Raw genomic sequence first — 18524 nt, forward strand, 5'->3', positions numbered from 1 at the left:
TTAATATTTTCACTTTACCGTAACATCTTAGCACAAAAACGTTTCTAAAAAATTATTTCAATATTTTCAAAACGTTTTTATTTTTAAGTTATTTTTATAATTTTAAAATAATTATTTAATATTAAAAAAATATCAAAGACACTTTTAAATCCGTTCACGGACTCAAAAGTTTTAATTTTTTTTCTAAAGTTGTTTAAATATTTATGAAATTTATATTTATTTTTAAAATAAATAATTATTTTTTTATAATTTTATACGTTAAAAATTATATTTATAAAAAAACCTCTATATTTTTTTATTTACTCATTTTTTCCACATTTCTGTTTTCTACTTTTTTGAATTTGAAAGACATCATTTTCCCATTTTTATTTCATATTGTATTACAACCTAAATAATATCCCAAAAAGTTGTCACGGATATAACAAAGCAAAGAGGAATGAAACCCAACAAAAAGTTGAAAATCTACTTCCATTGAACATCTTCAACTTCAAATTCCCATTGGAAACCAACAATCTACTGTTGAGTTTCTTCCCAGATACAATCAGAGAAGCTGGCTGGCTGGCTGGCTTGTGGTCTATAACTTTTCTGGATCTTACGAAACCTTTAAAATTATGGCAAGATCTGTACACTGTACAGTACAGTGATTAAAATTCAACAAATGAAGAATCTACAAGCATTCCCATGCTGCAGTTTCTGGCCGGAGAACTTGAACACTCACTCATTCGCCCAATGGGCCTAGTTATTCTTTACATTGCCTCCATCTAGTTGTACCAATCAAGGAAAAGGATTGAGAACGTAAGTACAAATAGAAAAAGCAAGAGGAAAGTCCTGCTACCGCTATTCCGTCGGATGGCCTGCGCCAGCTCGTTATTTCCAAGTTCCACATTCTTGGTGGCTTCAATCGCCTGTTGACATGAGCGGTGTTAGGAAGAATATATGAATCAAGGGTAAATTTAACAAGTGGAAATGAAAAGGGGTAACCCAGTTGGGAGGATCGTTTTTGGTACATAACGCTACGTTACTTTGCAAAGAGATTGTTTTCACAATTTTGAACCATGACATTCTAGTCACAGTAAGAGCAGCCTTACTATTGTTACCAAGGCTTGCCCTCTAATAAAGTGACAGTGTAGACTTGAAAATATAGTTGACATTGCATTTAACTCTCACCATTAATGACTCTGAGAAGAAAAATTCATGCTTTCACCTGCTTATTAGAATGTGCAGGCAATGTGCTGTCCTAAACATGTGTGTTTGCCTTCAGTTTAAGTCATGCAAATTCATAAACTTGGAATACGTTCATCCTGGATCAAGTGCTTGATACTCGTCTAAAAACAATTGACGATATTGAGTACAATGGTAATGCAATAGTGAAAGGAAGAACAAAAGGATTTGCTCAATATATTTTCTATAAGAGCCCAGAAAACATTCAGTGTACACCGAGGCAGGTGATGTAGGAAAATAAAATAGTGATCGTCCCTGATTTCACTTGAACTTGTATGTTACTGATCAACCACTTCTTGCCGGGCATAATTTAGCTTATTACAATCATTGGCTAAAGAAAGTTGACAATAGTTGTTTCTCGTTTTCCTTTTTCTTTTTTGTTTACTGTAGACTTTTAACAATTCCCTTACTTGTTTTTGGTTGTTCAAGACACATGATAGAGGATCTAGGCTCCACCCCGTAGCTTTGGCAAAGGCAGCTAAGAAGTATATTGTTCAGATAGGCAATACTAGGTCGCTAACTGCAATAGTTGAGACAAGATGTGGTGGAGTGGAGTTGCAAAATAAATCAATCCTGGACATCCGTACTTGTTCCAGAAAGAGAGAGATGAAATGTATGCAGAAGCTAACACACACTAGCAGACTGACCTGCTCATACAAAAGCTCTATCTGTTGAGCTTGTTGCAGAACATGCGTTGACATGAGATGATTCAATGCAGACATTTCCACCATCTTGGTTTCAGTTTCTTGAGCAGCATCTAGAAGACTAGTCAACTCCACCTGTATAAAGGCAACAAGGAGTGGCTTTGGTTTATTAGGATCCCATTAACAATAATTTATCACTTGTTGAACCAGATGCATAAACTGGAAGAGAACTTTTCAGCCAACCAATGTGCTGTTAACTACCTGAAGGGCACGTGTTTCATCATCCAAAAATTGCTGCTGGACTCTAATTGGGTCAGTTTGAACCTCAGCAGGTTCCCTGAGCTCTTGGTTGTCAGTTTGCTTAAGCTCAATATTGTTAGAATCATGGTTGTTCACAGAATGAGATGCAGGAGTCCGTTTCAGTTTTCTCCTTGGCGTTGCTCGGTTGATGGTTTCTTGGAAGCGTATGGCTCTGAGCTGATCAAACTGAGATGTAACTGAATGAAGCTTTTCACTTAATATCAACACCTGAAAATTAGACTCAGGGAACAAAAGAATTATTCACAAATATCACCGTATAGTAAAATGAAATTCTGCAGATGTGTGAACAAGTCTAATTCACATGCATTTAGTTAGCAAGTTCGCAGATTAAAGTTTGCAGTCTTCACTTGTTCCAAGCTTGTGATATCTCATTATCCTTATAATTGTTTTTAAAAAAATCCAATTAATTTTGTATGCACTGTAGCTTAAATGTGGAAATAATGCCAGACCAAGCCCAGTATCCCATTCCTTTTTCTCCCCTACCACTGTCAGATCCTTATAGCAATGAACTTTTGACACTGCCCTTTGAGGATTATCATTGAGGACATAATGGGTAAGTTATCTCGACAGCATTTTGGCACAGTTCAGCAAACCAAACCTGACCAGGGCAAGTTACAGGCAAAGTGTGGTACAAAAATAATCAGGATAACTACTTCCTTGGACAACATAATCAAGGGCAAACATAAAAGGTTTGGTTCAAAAAGGCATTTTATGGTTTTCTCATCCTAATCCAAACAGGATTTCTTAAAGTTGTGGTCTATCCAAACCAACAGTCTCCAAATTAGAAATAATAAATCATCAATTAAATAAATCAAAGTTAATCAAGCAACAGAACTGGGGGTTGATCTATAACAAATTTAGCTGGAATATACGCATTCTCTCTGTTAGGTTACGAAATTGATGTACTGTCTCACATTGAGTAAAATGGAAAATGCAGAGACTTGATGGCTTTTCAAATTCCATTTATGCTGCTTTTAATAAGGGAAAAGGGAAAAACTTCAAAATTCCTCTCTTTCATTTGTTTGTTTACATTTCAAGGACATTTAAAAAAAAAAAGTTAGGAACAATGAAAATTCCATTTTTTACACCCTTAATGAAGGCCAAAAGGAGGGCCAATGATGTGGGACTATAGGAAGATAAGAGATTAAGAAGAAGAAGCCAGATAAGAGAAGAAGCCAAGAAGAAGAAGCAAGAAGAAGGAAAAGCAGAGATAGAGAGAGAGAATTGCAGAAAGTAGGGTTGAAACAGAAGAGATTAAGAAGAAGAAGACGCAGAGAGACTGAGGGAGAGAGACTCAAGAAAGGGAAATCATTTATCCAATCATCCAAAGCTGAATAAAAGGTTACATAATGTTGCCTATTTATAGGCAATTAAATAATAACCTATCTAAAGATAACAACTAATCAAAATACGATTATAATCTTTAAAAGCAAATATAACTCTATCTAATCCCTAAATCAAATAAAATTCTATTATCTAAATAACTATGATAAATCAAAATAGAACAAGATAAAACCTAATCTAAATCTTATTTTTAAAATCAAAATAGAAAAGTATCGCTGTCATTCTCCCTGGTTGGGAGAAAAACTAGTCCTTGAGTTGAATCTAGACTTGTGCCATTAGTAGTTGAGTATTGTTGTCATCATCAACTTACTTGAAGTAAGATAAACTTGTGTTTCCATGGCTTGATGGCTTAGTGATGACGATTGTGATTCTTAGCCATTGCTATGGTGATGGTGGCTTTCATGGACTCTGCATGGCAGTTGATGAAGGAATGTTGTTGTGCGGCCATTGCAGAAAGTAGGGAAGAAACAGGATAGATTAAGAAGAAGAAGAAGAAGCAGGAAGAAGAGAACAGAGAGAGAGAGACAGAGAAACTCAAGAAAGGGGAAACCATATTATTCAATCATCTAAAGCAGAATAAAAGGTTATATTATGTTGACTATTTATAGGCAATTAAAATATAACTTATCTAAAGATAACAACTGATCAAAATATGATTATAATCTTTAAAATTGTCAAAAGACCAGGAAAAACTTCCAATCTTTTCAACATAGCAAAACCGAACACAACATATATACAGAGAGGTTGCCAAGTTTAGGATATCTCCCAAGTTGGATACCTTCCTAAGTTAGCCTAAATGAGTTAGGCAACTCTCTAACTTAGCAATCTTCCTTAAACAAATTAGGAAGCTGCTTAAAATAAAAGATTCTAATCTACAATTTACAATCAAATAAAAGATTACAATTTACAATCAATCAACCAAGAAAAGGAAATAATATAACCAAGAAAAGGAAATAATATCAGGACAAATCAACTCATTTGCTAACCCTCTCCCTCAAGATGGAGAGTGTATGTCATACATTCCCATCTTGCTGAGGATCTTGTGAAAAACACCACCCGATAAGCCTTTGGTAAAGACATCAGCAAGCTGTCCACCAGTAGCAATGAAAGGAGTACAAATTAAGCCATTGTCAAGCTTCTCTTTAATGAAGTGTCGATCCACCTCAACATGTTTAGTCCTATCATGTTGAACCGAGTTGTGAGCAATGTTAATGGCCGATTTGTTGTCACAATATAATCTCATAGGAGCTGTCCACCGAATCCGTAAGTCATCTAAAATAATCTTGAGCCATAATAACTCACAAATTCCCAATGCCATAGATCGAAACTCAGCTTCAGCACTAGACCTTGCCACCACATTTTGTTTCTTACTACGCCAAGTAACAAGATTGCCACCTAGAAATGTGCAATAACCGGAGGTGGACCGCCTATCAACAAGGGAACCAGCATAGTCGGCATCCGTATAGGCTTCCAAAGACATAGGGCCACCCGTCTTAAATAAAATACCTTTACCAGGAGCACTCTTAAGGTAATGAAGAATACAATGCACAACTTTAAGATGACCCTCCTTTGGACTATGCATAAATTGACTTACTACTCCCACAGCATATGCAATATCCGGCCGAGTATGAGAGAGATAGATTAGCCTTCCTACTAACCGTTGGTAAGACTCTTTATCAACAGCACCTCCCTCCATGTCTTCACCAATTTGATGATTTTGCTCAATTGGAGTATCAAGAACCCTGCAGCCTAGCATACCGGTTTCTTGCAAGAGATCTAACACATATTTATGTTGAGAAATGAAAATACCTTTCTTAGACCTAGCCACTTCAATGCCCAAAAAATACTTTAGGTTCCCAAGCTCCTTTATTTCAAATTCCTGAGTCAAACACTCCTTCAAGGCTACAATTCCATCTTGATCATCACTTGTCACAATTATATCATCCACATACACTAGCAAAGCAGTTAGTTTACCAGTTGGAGAGTGGTGGATAAACAATGTGTGATCCCCTTGACTTTGCTTATAGCCCAAACCCAACATTACTTTGGCAAATCTCCCAAACCAAGCTCTTGGTGACTGTTTCAATCCATAGAAAGCTTTGTTCAAGCGGCATGCTAAGTTTTTTCCTTGATTAGGAAACCCAAATCCAGGAGGAACCTCCATATAAATCTCTTCCTCTAAGTCACCATGTAAAAATGCATTTTTAACATCATATTGATACAAAGGCCAGTTTAAAGTGGCTGCCAATGATAATAGAACCCGAACAGTGTTCATTTTGGCCACCGGAGCAAATGTTTCAAGATAATCCACGCCATATGTTTGGGTATAACCTTTGGCCACCAGCCTAGCTTTGTACCTTTCTAGAGAGCCATCTGATTTGTATTTGACAGTGAAAACCCATCTACATCCCACTGGTTTCTTGCCTTTAGGAAGTTCTACTAGATTCCAAGTATGGTTCTTTTCAAGAGCATTCATCTCAACTCTCATGGCTTCCTTCCAATTCTCACTGCTTAAAGCTTCAGATAGGTTTTTTGGAATTGGTATGGAAGAGACATTGGTTAAGAAGGCCTTGTAAACTGGGGACAGATTAGAATAACTGAGAAACAAGTGTAATGGATGCTGGGTGCAGGCTTGGGTTCCCTTCCTTAGGGCAATTGGGACATCTAGATCATCTAAATTGAGTGTAGATGGCTGATGGTCAACTGGAAGAGATGCTGGTGAAGTAGGTTTAGCTTCAGGAGAAGATGGAATAGAATTCTGGTGGGAGTCAGATGTTGGACTGCACTGATCAGCACTTAAGTTAGATAATTCAGCATGCTTAGATGGAAGTTCTGGGGCTCTTTTTCTTGTATACACTTTCAGTGGTTTAGGATGTGACTGAATAGTTTCTCTTACATCAGTATTAGCACAATCCTGAGGATTAGGACAAGCTGAAAGAGTGGAGGAACATCTAGGACAAGTCGAAGAGGAACATGGAAGAGTAGGAAGATATAACTCCTTTGCATTTCCACCTAAGAAATCAGTCTCCCCATGAGTGTAGAAATTCTGGAAATATGACTGATCTTCCACAAATTTAACATCAGCTGAGACAAAGAATTTTTTGGATGGAGGATGGAAACATTTATAACCCTTTTGAGTAGGAGAATAGCCAACAAAGACACATTTGAAGGCCCTAGGATCCAATTTTCCCCTATGAGGAGAATGGTTATGAATAAAAACTAAGCTGCCAAACACTTTAGGACACAAATCTGTGGGAACAAAGTTTGGAAATCCTTGAGTAAGAAGCTAAATTGGACTTTTGAGACCAAGGTTTCTTGAAGGAAGCCTATTGATAAGATAAGCTGCAGTTAGAACAGCCTCTCCCCAATAGTGTTTAGGCACATTATTATGAAACAACAATGCTCTTGTAACGATTAATAAGTGACCATTCTTCCTCTCAGCTAGCCCATTTTGCTGAGGAGTATAAACATATGATGATTTATGGATCACACCTCTCTCTTGAAAGAAATGGGAGAGAGTTTGATTGAAAAAATCCTTGGCATTGTCAGTTCTCACTCTTTTAATTTCAACACCAAATTGGTTTTTAATCATGGTGTAGAAATTTTGAAAAATAGAACAAACATCTGATTTGTTTTTAAGAAGGTATAACCACATTACACGGGTACAATCATCAACAAATAACACAAACCACCTTGCACCCGAAATGTTAGGGATAGGAGAAGGACCCCATATGTCACTATAAATTAAATTGAAAGGAAGAACACTTCGAGTATTATTAAGAGGAAATGAAGCTCTTTTATGCTTAGCAAATTGACAAATATCACATTGAAATTCCCTACTATCTAATCCCTTGAACAAAGAGGGATACATAGATTGAAGAACCACAAATGATGGATGCCCTAAGCGAAAATGATGAAGCCATAGGGTATCCTTATTGGATTTAGCTAAAAAAGACATAGGAGGAACATATTTCAGTTTACTAAATCCTTCAAGATAGTATAGCCCCTCTTTCACCTTAGCATGCCCAATCATCTTCCTCGAGTTCCTTTCCTGAAATTCACAAGAGGTTTGAGAGAAGATAGCAAGGCAATTAGCATCTTGAGTCAGTTTTTTAATAGAGATGAGGTTGGTGTAAAGTTTAGGAACATGAAGAACATCTCTTAGGATCAAATGATTGTTCACACTGATGTCCCCTATTCCAGCAACAGTAGTTAGGGATCCATCAGCCAAAACAATCTTTTTGGTGCTTGGACAAGGCTTATAGGATAGGAATTTTTGGGAGGAATAGATCATATGGTCGGTGGCACCAGTGTCAAGAACCCAATCTGGTTTAAAACTTAAATCTGAAACTTTTAAGTTGGAAGAATTGAGAGTAATACCTGTGAGAGCAAGATTTGAAGAACTTGCTCCTAGTTCCTTCTCAAGTGAGCCTAATAGGGTCCTCAACTTCTCAATTTCTTCTTGTTTCAGCCCCATAAACTCAGCTTGTTCAATGCCTTCGCCTTCCACTTGTTGTCGGCCATTGATCTCTCCCGATCCCAGCTAACTGTTAGCCATATATGACTGCCCATTAGGCTTAGATTGTGGATGTTGTCCTCCTTTAACTAGTTTTCCATGGAGCTTCCAGCATTTATCAACTGTGTGCCTCGGTTTTTTGCAAAAAGTGCACCACAAATTATCTCTATCTGTGGTACTTCCATTTGAATCCACCTGTCTTCTATCTTCTTTAATCCACCTTCCACGACCAGCCCCCTTTATAGTGAGTAATGCTGATCCCTCTAACTGTGGATTCTCTAACATCACTCCTCTCCTACCTTCTTCCCCTCGAATAATAGCAATAACTTCATTTAAAGAAGGTAGGTCAGATTTACCTAGGATTTGGATCCTAACAGCATCATACTCCAAGTTTAGCCCAGCTAAGAAGTCATAGATCCATTCTTTCTCCACAAATCTCTTTTGAATGACTGCATCCTCGCTGCACTTCATCTGGATGCACTGATAGTGATCCAATTCTTACCACAAAATCTGCAACAGATTAGAGTACTCAGTAACAGATCGATTGCCTTGTTTTGTTGCTGCCACTTTTGTTCTGATTTCATAAATCTGTGCAGCATCATTGATTTTGGAGTAGGTAGCCCTCATAGCATCCCATATCTCCTTAGCCGTAGTTAGAAACATTACGGTATCGCTAATCTCTGGATTCATAGCATTCCAAAGCCATGACATGACTAATGAGTCTTCTTCATCCCATGCAGCGTACGTGGGATCCTCCTTTTAAGGCCCGATTCCCTCCAAGTGGCTCAATTTTCCCTTGCCTTTCAAGAAGGTCTTGATTAATTGAGACCACTTGAGATAATTTTTTCCGCTCAACCTATAAGCCGCTTGAATAATCGGAAGCTCTCCTCCAGTACTTATCCCATGGCTGGATTCCCCCGTAACAGCACCTATGGCTGTGACTTCGGTCGTACCTTCCGATTCTCCAACGTCGCCCATACTATGGTTGGAAGGAAAAATGGATCAAGGTATCTCGGCTACAAACAATCACCGAAACCCTATGGCTCTGATACCATGTCAAAAGACCAGGAAAAACTTCCAATCTTTTCAACATAGCAAAACCGAACACAACATATATACAGAGAGGTTGCCAAGTTTAGGATATCTCCTAAGTTGGATACCTTCCTAAGTTAGCCTAAATGAGTTAGACAACTCTCTAACTTAGCAATCTTCCTTAAACAAATTAGGAAGCTGCTTAAAATAAAAGATTCTAATCTACAATTTACAATCAAATAAAAGATTACAATTTACAATCAATCAACCAAGAAAAGGAAATAATATAACCAAGAAAAGGAAATAATATCAGGACAAATCAACTCATTTGCTAACAAAAATCAAATATAACTCCATCTAATCCCTAAATCAAATAAAATTCTATTAGCTAAACAACTATAATAAGTCAAAACAGAACAAGATAAAACCTAATAATCTTCTTTTTTAAATCAAAATAGAAAAATACCCCTATCAGCCAACCATACATATATGAACACATACCGTAAAAACTCTATATTTATATAAATAACCCATACCATAAAAAACTCAATCCAAAAAAAAAAGGAAACAATATCTAAAAAAGAGTAGTCTCCCAACAAAACAAGCAAAATCTTTCATCCACAAGGTACAAATACACAACTAACTTGCATACTTATCGCGCCTTTCTTAGTGTCACTTTCCCTCTCAAACAAAACTCAAGAATGGATTGAATTCTTCCCTCTTTTTTTCTGCCATGTTTCTCTTCTCCTCCTCCTCCTCCCTATAAACCATGGATTAGAGAGGATAAAGATATGCGTGTAATCTTACCACTCCATGTTTGTGTGCAATAGTATCCGCATTAGAATGGTCACCCTTTATGCCAAGCCATCCCCTTGAGTTTGATTCTTCATTGTTTATACTATTTTTGAGAATATCTATTTGTTCTTTGCACACCTTAACAAAAACTGCAACCTGCAAAAATTGGGATTAGCAAAAAAGAACAGTGTGGAAAAATGATGCAGGACTTACAATATTAGAATGATATATATATATATATATATTGTGTGTGTGCTTGGGGGGGGGGGGGGGGGGGGGGTGTTGTGAAACCTTCATTTAACTGCTTTAAACTATGGTGGAAAAATTACGAGATAAATTTCTGCTTTGAATGTGCAAAAACCATCCTTCCTCAATTCTACAAAGAAGCATGAAGATTTTCTTTCTTTCATTCCATAAGCAACAATTATGTAAATATAAAAAAATGCCAAAAACAGGCAAACCCACAAATGAGCCATAGCAGCCTCACCTTAGCCACTATTACACTGCAATACAAGACTAAAAGTTTTTTTTTGTTTTTTATATATCCTCAAAATCCCTATTACGCCGTTCATGCCAAATATACAACAGAACACAAGACAGAGTAACCGTCTGACCATGTCAAAACCTCCATCTTAGCTTTTCATGATCATTTCCAAAGGGAAAAACACAGATAAAACATTTTATTTTACCACTGCACTATTTTTTACTCTTTTGGCCAGAAACAATTTAACAAGTAAAATATATCAAATGACAAGGTGAATGATTAATATTAGAAACCAGTTACATGTATCCTGCAACAAAAATTAATAAACTAAAACCATGATTTATTTTCAAGATTGTTGTTAATTGCAATATAAAATCATTTATTAACAAATGATGGCTTGTCTAAATAACACAAAGACCCACAAGAGCTACGTTCCCAAAACTTACTTCATGCTCAATGCTATCTCTCTCCTGTTCAGTGGTGCGATGCAGGTCTACATAATCCTTCTTGTGCTTTATCAAGAACTGTTCCAAAGCTCTAATACTTTCGAGCTGAAAAAAGAAGAGAAGTATAATCCACCAGCAAAACTAACTGTACATATATTTACTCTTCTGAAATAAATAGAAAGATCAAAGGCGAAGTGTTCCACTAGGAGTGTGTGGCAACATCATTTCTAGCTTACTTTCTCACATTTAAAACTATCAAAAAACAACAACAAAAAAACCCGGAAAATTGGCTTTTTAGGCTGAAAGTATATACCGTCTTTAGTGCAGTTATGGTAAAAGATGACCTCTGCCGAGGTTTATGCATGATGAAAGATGCCAATACAGCTGCCAGTTTGGACTGTCAAGAGTAATCACAACACAGCTAAGTTAATATACTAATACTAACATATGAAATAATAATATTAAAAGAATGGTGTCGGATCTAAGTCATATTAACATGAGATATAGTTCTTCATCATAATATCATGACTGTTGTAATGAGTACATCAAATACATTCATCATCTAAAAATTGCAATTGAAATGCATGATCAGGTCAGATCAATGCCCTGAACAGGATTTTGTACAATCGTTCTAGGATATGAAGTTAGTCATGTTTCCATGTTGTATAGGTTGGATTCACAATATCAACCACATGATGAAACATAACTACATCAATTAAATTCATTCACCGCTATCTCAAAAAACTTTTCCATATGAAGTTAGTGTTACAACTTTTCCTCATCATTCCCTCGCAAGAGGGTTGCATTAAGAAAAGCATGTAACATAAAATTTTGCCACATTGTTCTTTTACATAAATTTGTATTCTCAATGTGACTTTTAAAAGTTGTCAATTGACATTATGAATGTTGTGCCACGAACCCTAACTTGGTTAGGATTATTGAGCCAACTTGCAGTTCTAAGACAATTGACCTTAAGTTTTAATGATTTACAAAACTAATATGATCCAAACCATAGTTACCTGGTTCGTGGAACGTCCGGTACGCGGAACGCGGTACGGGAACGTGGTACGCCACTTTTCCCGAAACGTGGTACGTGGGGGGTTGGTTTCTTCGATTCGCCGGTTCGTCACTTAATTTTTTAAATATATTAATAATAATAAAAATATTAAATAAATAAATATTAATATAATAATTATAAAATTATAAAATTTAAAAAAATAGAATGAGATGTGGAGTCCCAGCTTTAGCCAAAAAATGAAATCACAATACTAGAGAGAGGCTAAGCTTTATTGTCTCCACCAGCTGATGCAACTGGGAGTCTCCACCAGCTGATGCGACGGAGTGAGAGAGCCAGAGAGGCAGCAAGCAAGAGACCGAGGGGAGAGCCGACGGCCGGCGAGGGCGAGCGATGATCGAGGGCAAGGGGGGCAAGGGCGAGGCGGCGCAGGCGAGCGACGGAGCTAGAGAGAGGCAGCAAGGAAGAGCGATTGAGCGAGGCGAGCGACCGAGGAGGGCGAGCGAGTCAGCGACCTCAGCGACGGTCCGAGTCGTCCGACGAAGGCACGAAGGCTGAAGCGAGTGAGAGCGAGAGACGGCAGCCCGCAGCCAGCAACGAGCGAAGCGAGAGAGGAGAAGGGCAGAAGGGGTGGGCGGCGAGCGCTTGAGCGAGAGAGGGTCTGAGGAAGGGTTAATGGCGGGCCTGAGTGTAGGCCAAAATTAATGGCATCAAAGATCCGGGTCTTCATTACAGGGGAACTGGGATGCGTCCCCAAGCATTCCAAGACACAAACGCACCGCGTTCCAGTGCGCGCGTACTGGAACGTGGTTCCTGGGGGGGAGGGGCGTATTAGGTAACTATGATCCAAACACAAAGTTTTATTGTAAATTTTGTGGTTATATATGTTTGAAAATGTTTTCAAAAGGATAATAGTTGAAGAAACAGTGAGCTACAGGATCATAGTTGAGTAAAATATCATTCTAACATAGGATAGGGAAACAACTTTGCATTTTGCCTCAAATAGGGGAACCAATAGTTGACTACTAGAAGTAGGTGGCCAAATTTTCATTCTTTTCCACAATGTTTTAAAAACCAGACCGGATAGTGAACTGGCCAATTAACTGGGTCACAGGTCAATTGGTCTGACCAGTTGGACTGGAGTGGTCCGATCAGATGATGTCATATATATATTTTATAATTAAATAATATATATTCTAATATATATTTAAAATACTAGTATTCTATATATTATTATGAGAAATGTTATTATTAACTAATATACAACTAATATTTTATATATAATTGTTATATATGTTATTAAAGAATTAATTAATAATTAAAAATTTAAAAATGAGTGATGGGAGTGAAAAAATCAGGGTCAACTCGGTTCACCAGTCCGACCGCATTTTGATCGGGTTGAAAGGCATCCAATTTTTTAAGGCAAACCGGACTGGATAGGCCACCGGTTCCTAGTTAAACTGGTCTGGTCTGGTTTTTAAAACATTGCTTTCCCACACTAGGAAAAACAAAAATCACCTTTTTCCCCTTTCTTTTTCTTTTTCTTTTTCATTTGATCTATATAAGAACATTGTGGCTTAAATTTATGCCAAAGTTTCAGGTGTCAAGCACTAATCTGACAGTAAGAGTTCTTATGTAAATTTGGAAAAAAGAACTGTGGCAAGAAAGGTTTGAGGAGAGAGAATAGAGAGAAAGTAAGGAATAGAACTAGAGAAGGGAGAATTAAGAAATGAGAGGGAAAGGAAACTGTGGAATAATCCTCACATAATTCCCCATCCTCGACCTTCTGGTATTTATAGGGTGTTACACGTTGGCGCAGCAGTTAAAGACTGCCCATGTGTGCGCCTGGCGCCTAAAGGAATTTGAATTATTCCTTTACTATTTTATTACATCAATGCCACTGGTTGACTCTAATTACAATCACACCCTCAGTCTATGACATCAGGCAGAAAGGAAATAGGATCTTTATCCAAATGCCATCAATGAACCGATTTTTCAGAAATTGTTTCAAATAATTGAACACCATTATAGGTACATTTAACAAGTGTTTCTCTATTCCATTCGTTTAAATCCTTAGACCACTAAACAGTTGACTACCATAGAGTAGGCGACCAAATCTACACGATGTCCCAAAATAGAGGAACCAATAGTCGACTACTTTAGAATAGATGAACCAATTTACACATTGTCTAAGAATAGGGGAATCAATAGTTGACTAATTTGGAATAGGTGAAAAAGTTTACATGCTGTCTCAAAGTAAGGGAACAGAATAGTCAACTACTCCAAGATTAGGCGAACTAATTCAAATTAAGGGATACTAAAATAGTCGTCTACTCTAAAAATAGTCAACTACCTTGCTGTAACGGCTAGTTTGTTTGCATGTTAAGATTTTGTGTAGGAGTTTCTTTCAAGCATTAAATGCACTTGTGGTTGTTGAAAACATTCAAAATGAGGTCTTAAAAGTATAAATACAACTTCATAAACACAAGAAAAAGATTGAATGCACGTTAAAGGCTATTGACTCTCAAGCATCAAAGAGCTCTCAAGTATAAATCTCTCAAAGTGAATCAAGGCAACCAAGGCATTTAAGGGACTCAAGAAATATCTTTAAAGTCTTGATCAACCAGCATTTTAAAGAATTTATTTCAGTAAGATTTGTTACCTTGTTCGATATTGTTCTTCATTGTTATAAATTTGTCCAAGTGTGTACTTTAAGCTTGTATAAATTGTATAAATCTTTATTTGGATTGTTGGCTTCCTAGAGACTGATCAAATCTAGGTGTTTGTAACAAGTTTCTGATGTGAGCTTCTGGAAAACCTTGGTGGAAGTGTTGATAGTGGAAGACAAGGTGGTGCAGAGTCGACATAAGCATGCAAACACCAACCACTATAATCTTCTTCTGGATCCTCTTATTGCTTGCTGTTGTTGATTGGCTACATTGCATATCTCATTTGCATTCAAATACAAATATATCTGAAAAGAGTCTATACACAAGAAAGGAACCAACAAGGATAAGGTGCAATTGATGATGATGTGTTCTAGTCTCTAAAACATAACAAAATGTAACAGTGATACCAATTCAACCCAAGTTTTAACATTAAACCTAATACTTGATAGCACGAGACAAAATTGATTCAATATCAAGCAACCCACAGAAACATATAAAAGTAAAGGATGCTAGATTATCCAGTACCCCACCCCCCTCTAAAAAAAGAAAAAAACATGAACTTCCAGCATGCCTTTTTTTCCGTCAGCATCATTAAATGTGCTTTTAGTAGTCATGACAGGATTCATCATGCCATTTGGTAACCCCAGACAGCATAGGTCTTGCCATGAACCAACCAAAGGAGATTTAGAAACTCTATTTTTGACCTTATGCAATCAAATGGAGGGGAAGGGTATATAGTTCTTGAAGTAATGTTGAGTCATGATTTGAACCCATGTAATGTTTCTCCTCTCACCTCAAATTTCTTTTCCCAAATATGAATCTTCAGCAAAGCAATTCTCCCAAACTAAGGAAAGTCACAGATAAAACCGTGACAGTTTCATGTTTGTTTTTATATTCATTCAGTGTGAGAAAGAAAAAAAACAAAGTAATACCACCAAAATGTTGATACACATACAGACATATATTAAATACAAAATCAAAGGCATGTTCACAATCTGCCTCTTTTAAAGAAAGCATAAAGGTGACTTGTTCATTGTGTGATTTAGCTAAATCACCTATTCTGGTTCAATTACTCTACCATCCTTCAGAAGAATTCAACCTCTCAGAAAGACCAAGTCTGGGGAGACTCATTTTGTTATCTTTGGGATTAGGTGGGCGAAGTGTCAAACTTAGGGTGGCCTGTTGTTGAATCACTAAAAGGTACTTTTTAACTCATCACCAGAGATGCACATAAAAACAAAAGCAGGAAACTAGATTTCAAAGAAAAATCTATAGAGGATAACAACAATATTATACAGTTCCAGCATCCTTGAAGAAGGCCTTTCAATAAAACCATTATGTCCAACAAGATAATAAGAAGATTCACAGTTATAAAAGGTTAATTAGTATCTTAATACCAGTTACAAAAGCCAAACAGACCTCATTATATCCCATAGACAAAGCTGTTCGGTGTATTGCATCTTTAAAATCTTCGGTTCTGTCTCTTATTCTTGCCATATCGTAACATCCACCAACAAAGAACTTTTGATCTTCTGTAATAAAAAGAATTCACAATGAGCAAACCCACATGACAGGTATAACATAAGAGAACACCACATTGGAAGAAAAGAAGATAAAACAATGTTAACCAACAAGTAAACCATTTTACTAGTCAATGAACACCCTATTTCAGCTGCATCAGTACCAGTTTTTTATTATTTTTCCTGGGCAATGACTGAAGGGAGTTAAGGAAAATAGATCCGTTTTCGTTGAGCAAACTTTCCAGAACTTCTTTTGGGTTCAGTTTGTTTGCAGAAAAGTGTTTTTACGAGGGAATGCAATTTTGAAGGAAACAAAATTTCAGAAAATAATTTTTCTAAACCATGTTTTCTGATGTTTTGACTGTAACCTTCACACTCCGATGCCTTGCTGTTAATGGAAACAGAGCGAGAGACAGACAGAAAGAGAGGGAGAAGAGCCGAACAGATAGAGAGGGAGAGCCGCCGAGAGAGCGAGACGGAGAGGGAGAGCCGGCGACAGAGAGGCACGGCGAGAGAGAGACGAAGAGGCAGATCCGGCCACAGAGCGAGACGGAGAGGCAGATCCGGCCAGAAAGCGAGACGGAGAGGCAGATCCGGCGAGCGGGAGACGGAGAGGGAGACCGGCGAGAGCCAGACGGCGATGGAGGTGAGGAGGCAGAGTATTGAGGAAAAGGGTAAATTGCTTTTCGAAATTAAGCAAATTGGAAGGTGTTTTTTGTTGACCCAAAAATGTCTTCAAGTTGAGTATTTTTATGATTCCAAAAGCTAGAAAATACCTCAAAACAAACGCAACTTTAGAAACAAAAAAATGTTGTGTTGCAACGAGGGACAAAAATAAATTGTCTATCTATATATGCTCTATCAAGTTACCCTTTGAAAAAGGGTTTGAAGATATTATTTTGGTATTTTTGAGATATTTCTTGTCCCGAAAACGTTAAAGATGACTCCAAATTTTTTTGGGCCGTTTTTATAATTTATAAAACATTTTGAAGATGTTTCACAAATTATAGAAAATCATCGAAAACGTATTTTTGGCTATCGATTATGGTTAGAGACGAAATTGCTTCTATCTTTAACCAGCCACTATATAACATATCATTCTGAAACAGTGGACCTTTTCTTCTTTAGTCTTCTTCACATTCACGTTGTCTCTCCTTTAGTAATTTAGCCCTAAATCTATTTTTGTTTCCAAATTCTAAACATAGTCACCATTGACCCCTCACCAATTGCTTCTTGTTTGCTTGGTGCCCGTGTCACTGTTGATCCAGCATCGGTCTCACTATCATCATTCCCTCTCATGGTCATTCCTTTTCTTAGTTAGTCGTTTCCTTTCATTGTCGTTCCCTCTCGCATTTGCCACCGATTATTTCTTGCTGCTTGGTGCTCGTGTCACCGTCAATCGAGTCTCGATCTTGTGGTCATCACTCTCTCTAGTAGTCGTCGGTTGTTCCTTTTCTCGATCAGTTGTTTCCTATGCACTCGCCGCTAATTGCTTTTTACTGCTTATCTGTAGGTAATTTCTATTTTAAAATATCATCATCTTATAATACTGTTAGCCACCATTTAATTAAGCAAATCCTAGACAGATTATATCTATAATCTTTTATAAAATTGTTGTTGTCAAAATACAACATTGAGATTTATAGTACGAGAATACTGCAGCCGAGGTGGAGCGAGGCGAACAACTAGCAGGCGTTTGCTCATGGAAATATGTGGCGGGTGAGAATATAGTAAGGGAATGCTGCAGCCGAGGTGGAGCGAGGCAAACAACTAGTAGGTGTCTGCTCATGGAAATATATGGCGGGTGGCTCCGGTCTTCGATTACCTGATAGGAGTCTCGAATAAGCTCTCGGGTGCATTTCCAATAGAGGATTAATCCATTCAGGAATATCTTTTAGTGTGTTAGGGAGTAACTGCACTCACAAAAATAAGTTAGAAGGCCGGGGATTCCTCACCTCACGTGTGCCCTTCGATGCTTAAGATAGTATGTGAAAGAAAATAGTTATCCGGGGGTACTAGTAGAGATTCTATCAAGTGCGCAGTAAATAAAGGATGTAATTTAATGAATATAAAAAATGTACTCATTTCTAACTAGAAATGAGTTATTTATAGTATTTTTACTAGATGTCAAGGATGAACATGCATGCGTTGGGGATAAGGACTACGGTCTTTAGTGAAATTTAGATGGACTTAAGAGGAATCCCCCCCTTCCCACAAAGGACTAAGTGGCCTAAGGAATCCTCTGGAAGAATGTGGGCATTGCGGCGAGTTGCTAGAGCATGTTCTTGGGCTCTAGGTGGCCACCTGGGCAACATTTTGGGTTGTCAAAGGATGCCTTCAGGTGTTGTTTATTATTCTAAATTTAGCCTGATGTTTTCGAGAGGGGTTAAGCTCAAGTAAAGATTGCAGGATGTTATATAACACATGAAGCTTCCACATGCAACCTAATTGAAAATATGAGAGCCTAGGGGCACCCACGCAGCTTAGCTAAGAAGGCCCATATGGGATTACATGCAT

At 37.5% G+C, this 18524-nt stretch overlaps 1 protein-coding gene across 2 annotated transcripts; it reads right to left on the bottom strand.

Annotated features, from left to right (window-relative positions):
• Positions 1–622: 622 nt before the first annotated feature.
• On the bottom strand, positions 623–16757 carry LOC127806339 (syntaxin-81). Of its 2 annotated transcripts, none has more exons than XM_052343564.1 (8): positions 16451–16757; positions 15907–16019; positions 11117–11200; positions 10804–10908; positions 9886–10029; positions 2127–2393; positions 1869–2000; positions 623–905 (listed from the first exon to the last, which is right to left on the bottom strand). In XM_052343564.1, the coding sequence occupies exons 2-8, from the start codon at positions 15982–15984 to the stop codon at positions 762–764; spliced, it is 954 nt and encodes a 317-aa protein (XP_052199524.1). In that variant the 5' UTR covers positions 15985–16019; positions 16451–16757; the 3' UTR covers positions 623–761. The 2 variants fall into 2 exon arrangements, with proteins under 2 accessions (XP_052199524.1, XP_052199525.1); XM_052343565.1 differs by having other exon boundaries at positions 16376–16757.
• Between the last annotated feature and the right edge of the window lie 1767 nt (positions 16758–18524).

The sequence above is a fragment of the Diospyros lotus genome, chromosome 7 (assembly GCF_014633365.1).
Source record: "Diospyros lotus cultivar Yz01 chromosome 7, ASM1463336v1, whole genome shotgun sequence".
NCBI classification, from domain to species: Eukaryota; Viridiplantae; Streptophyta; class Magnoliopsida; order Ericales; family Ebenaceae; genus Diospyros; species Diospyros lotus.

Bases quoted from the DNA above. Each gene is read 5' to 3' on its own strand.
- LOC127806339 (XM_052343564.1), bottom strand. From the start codon at position 15,984: ATGGCAAGAATAAGAGACAGAACCGAAGATTTTAAAGATGCAATACAC. The intron at 10,030-10,803 runs GTAAGTTTTGGG...CAATTTTTGCAG, and splicing joins GAGATAGCATTGAGCATGAA to GTTGCAGTTTTTGTTAAGGT. The intron at 906-1,868 runs GTCAGTCTGCTA...TCATGTCAACAG, and splicing joins TAGAGCTTTTGTATGAGCAG to GCGATTGAAGCCACCAAGAA.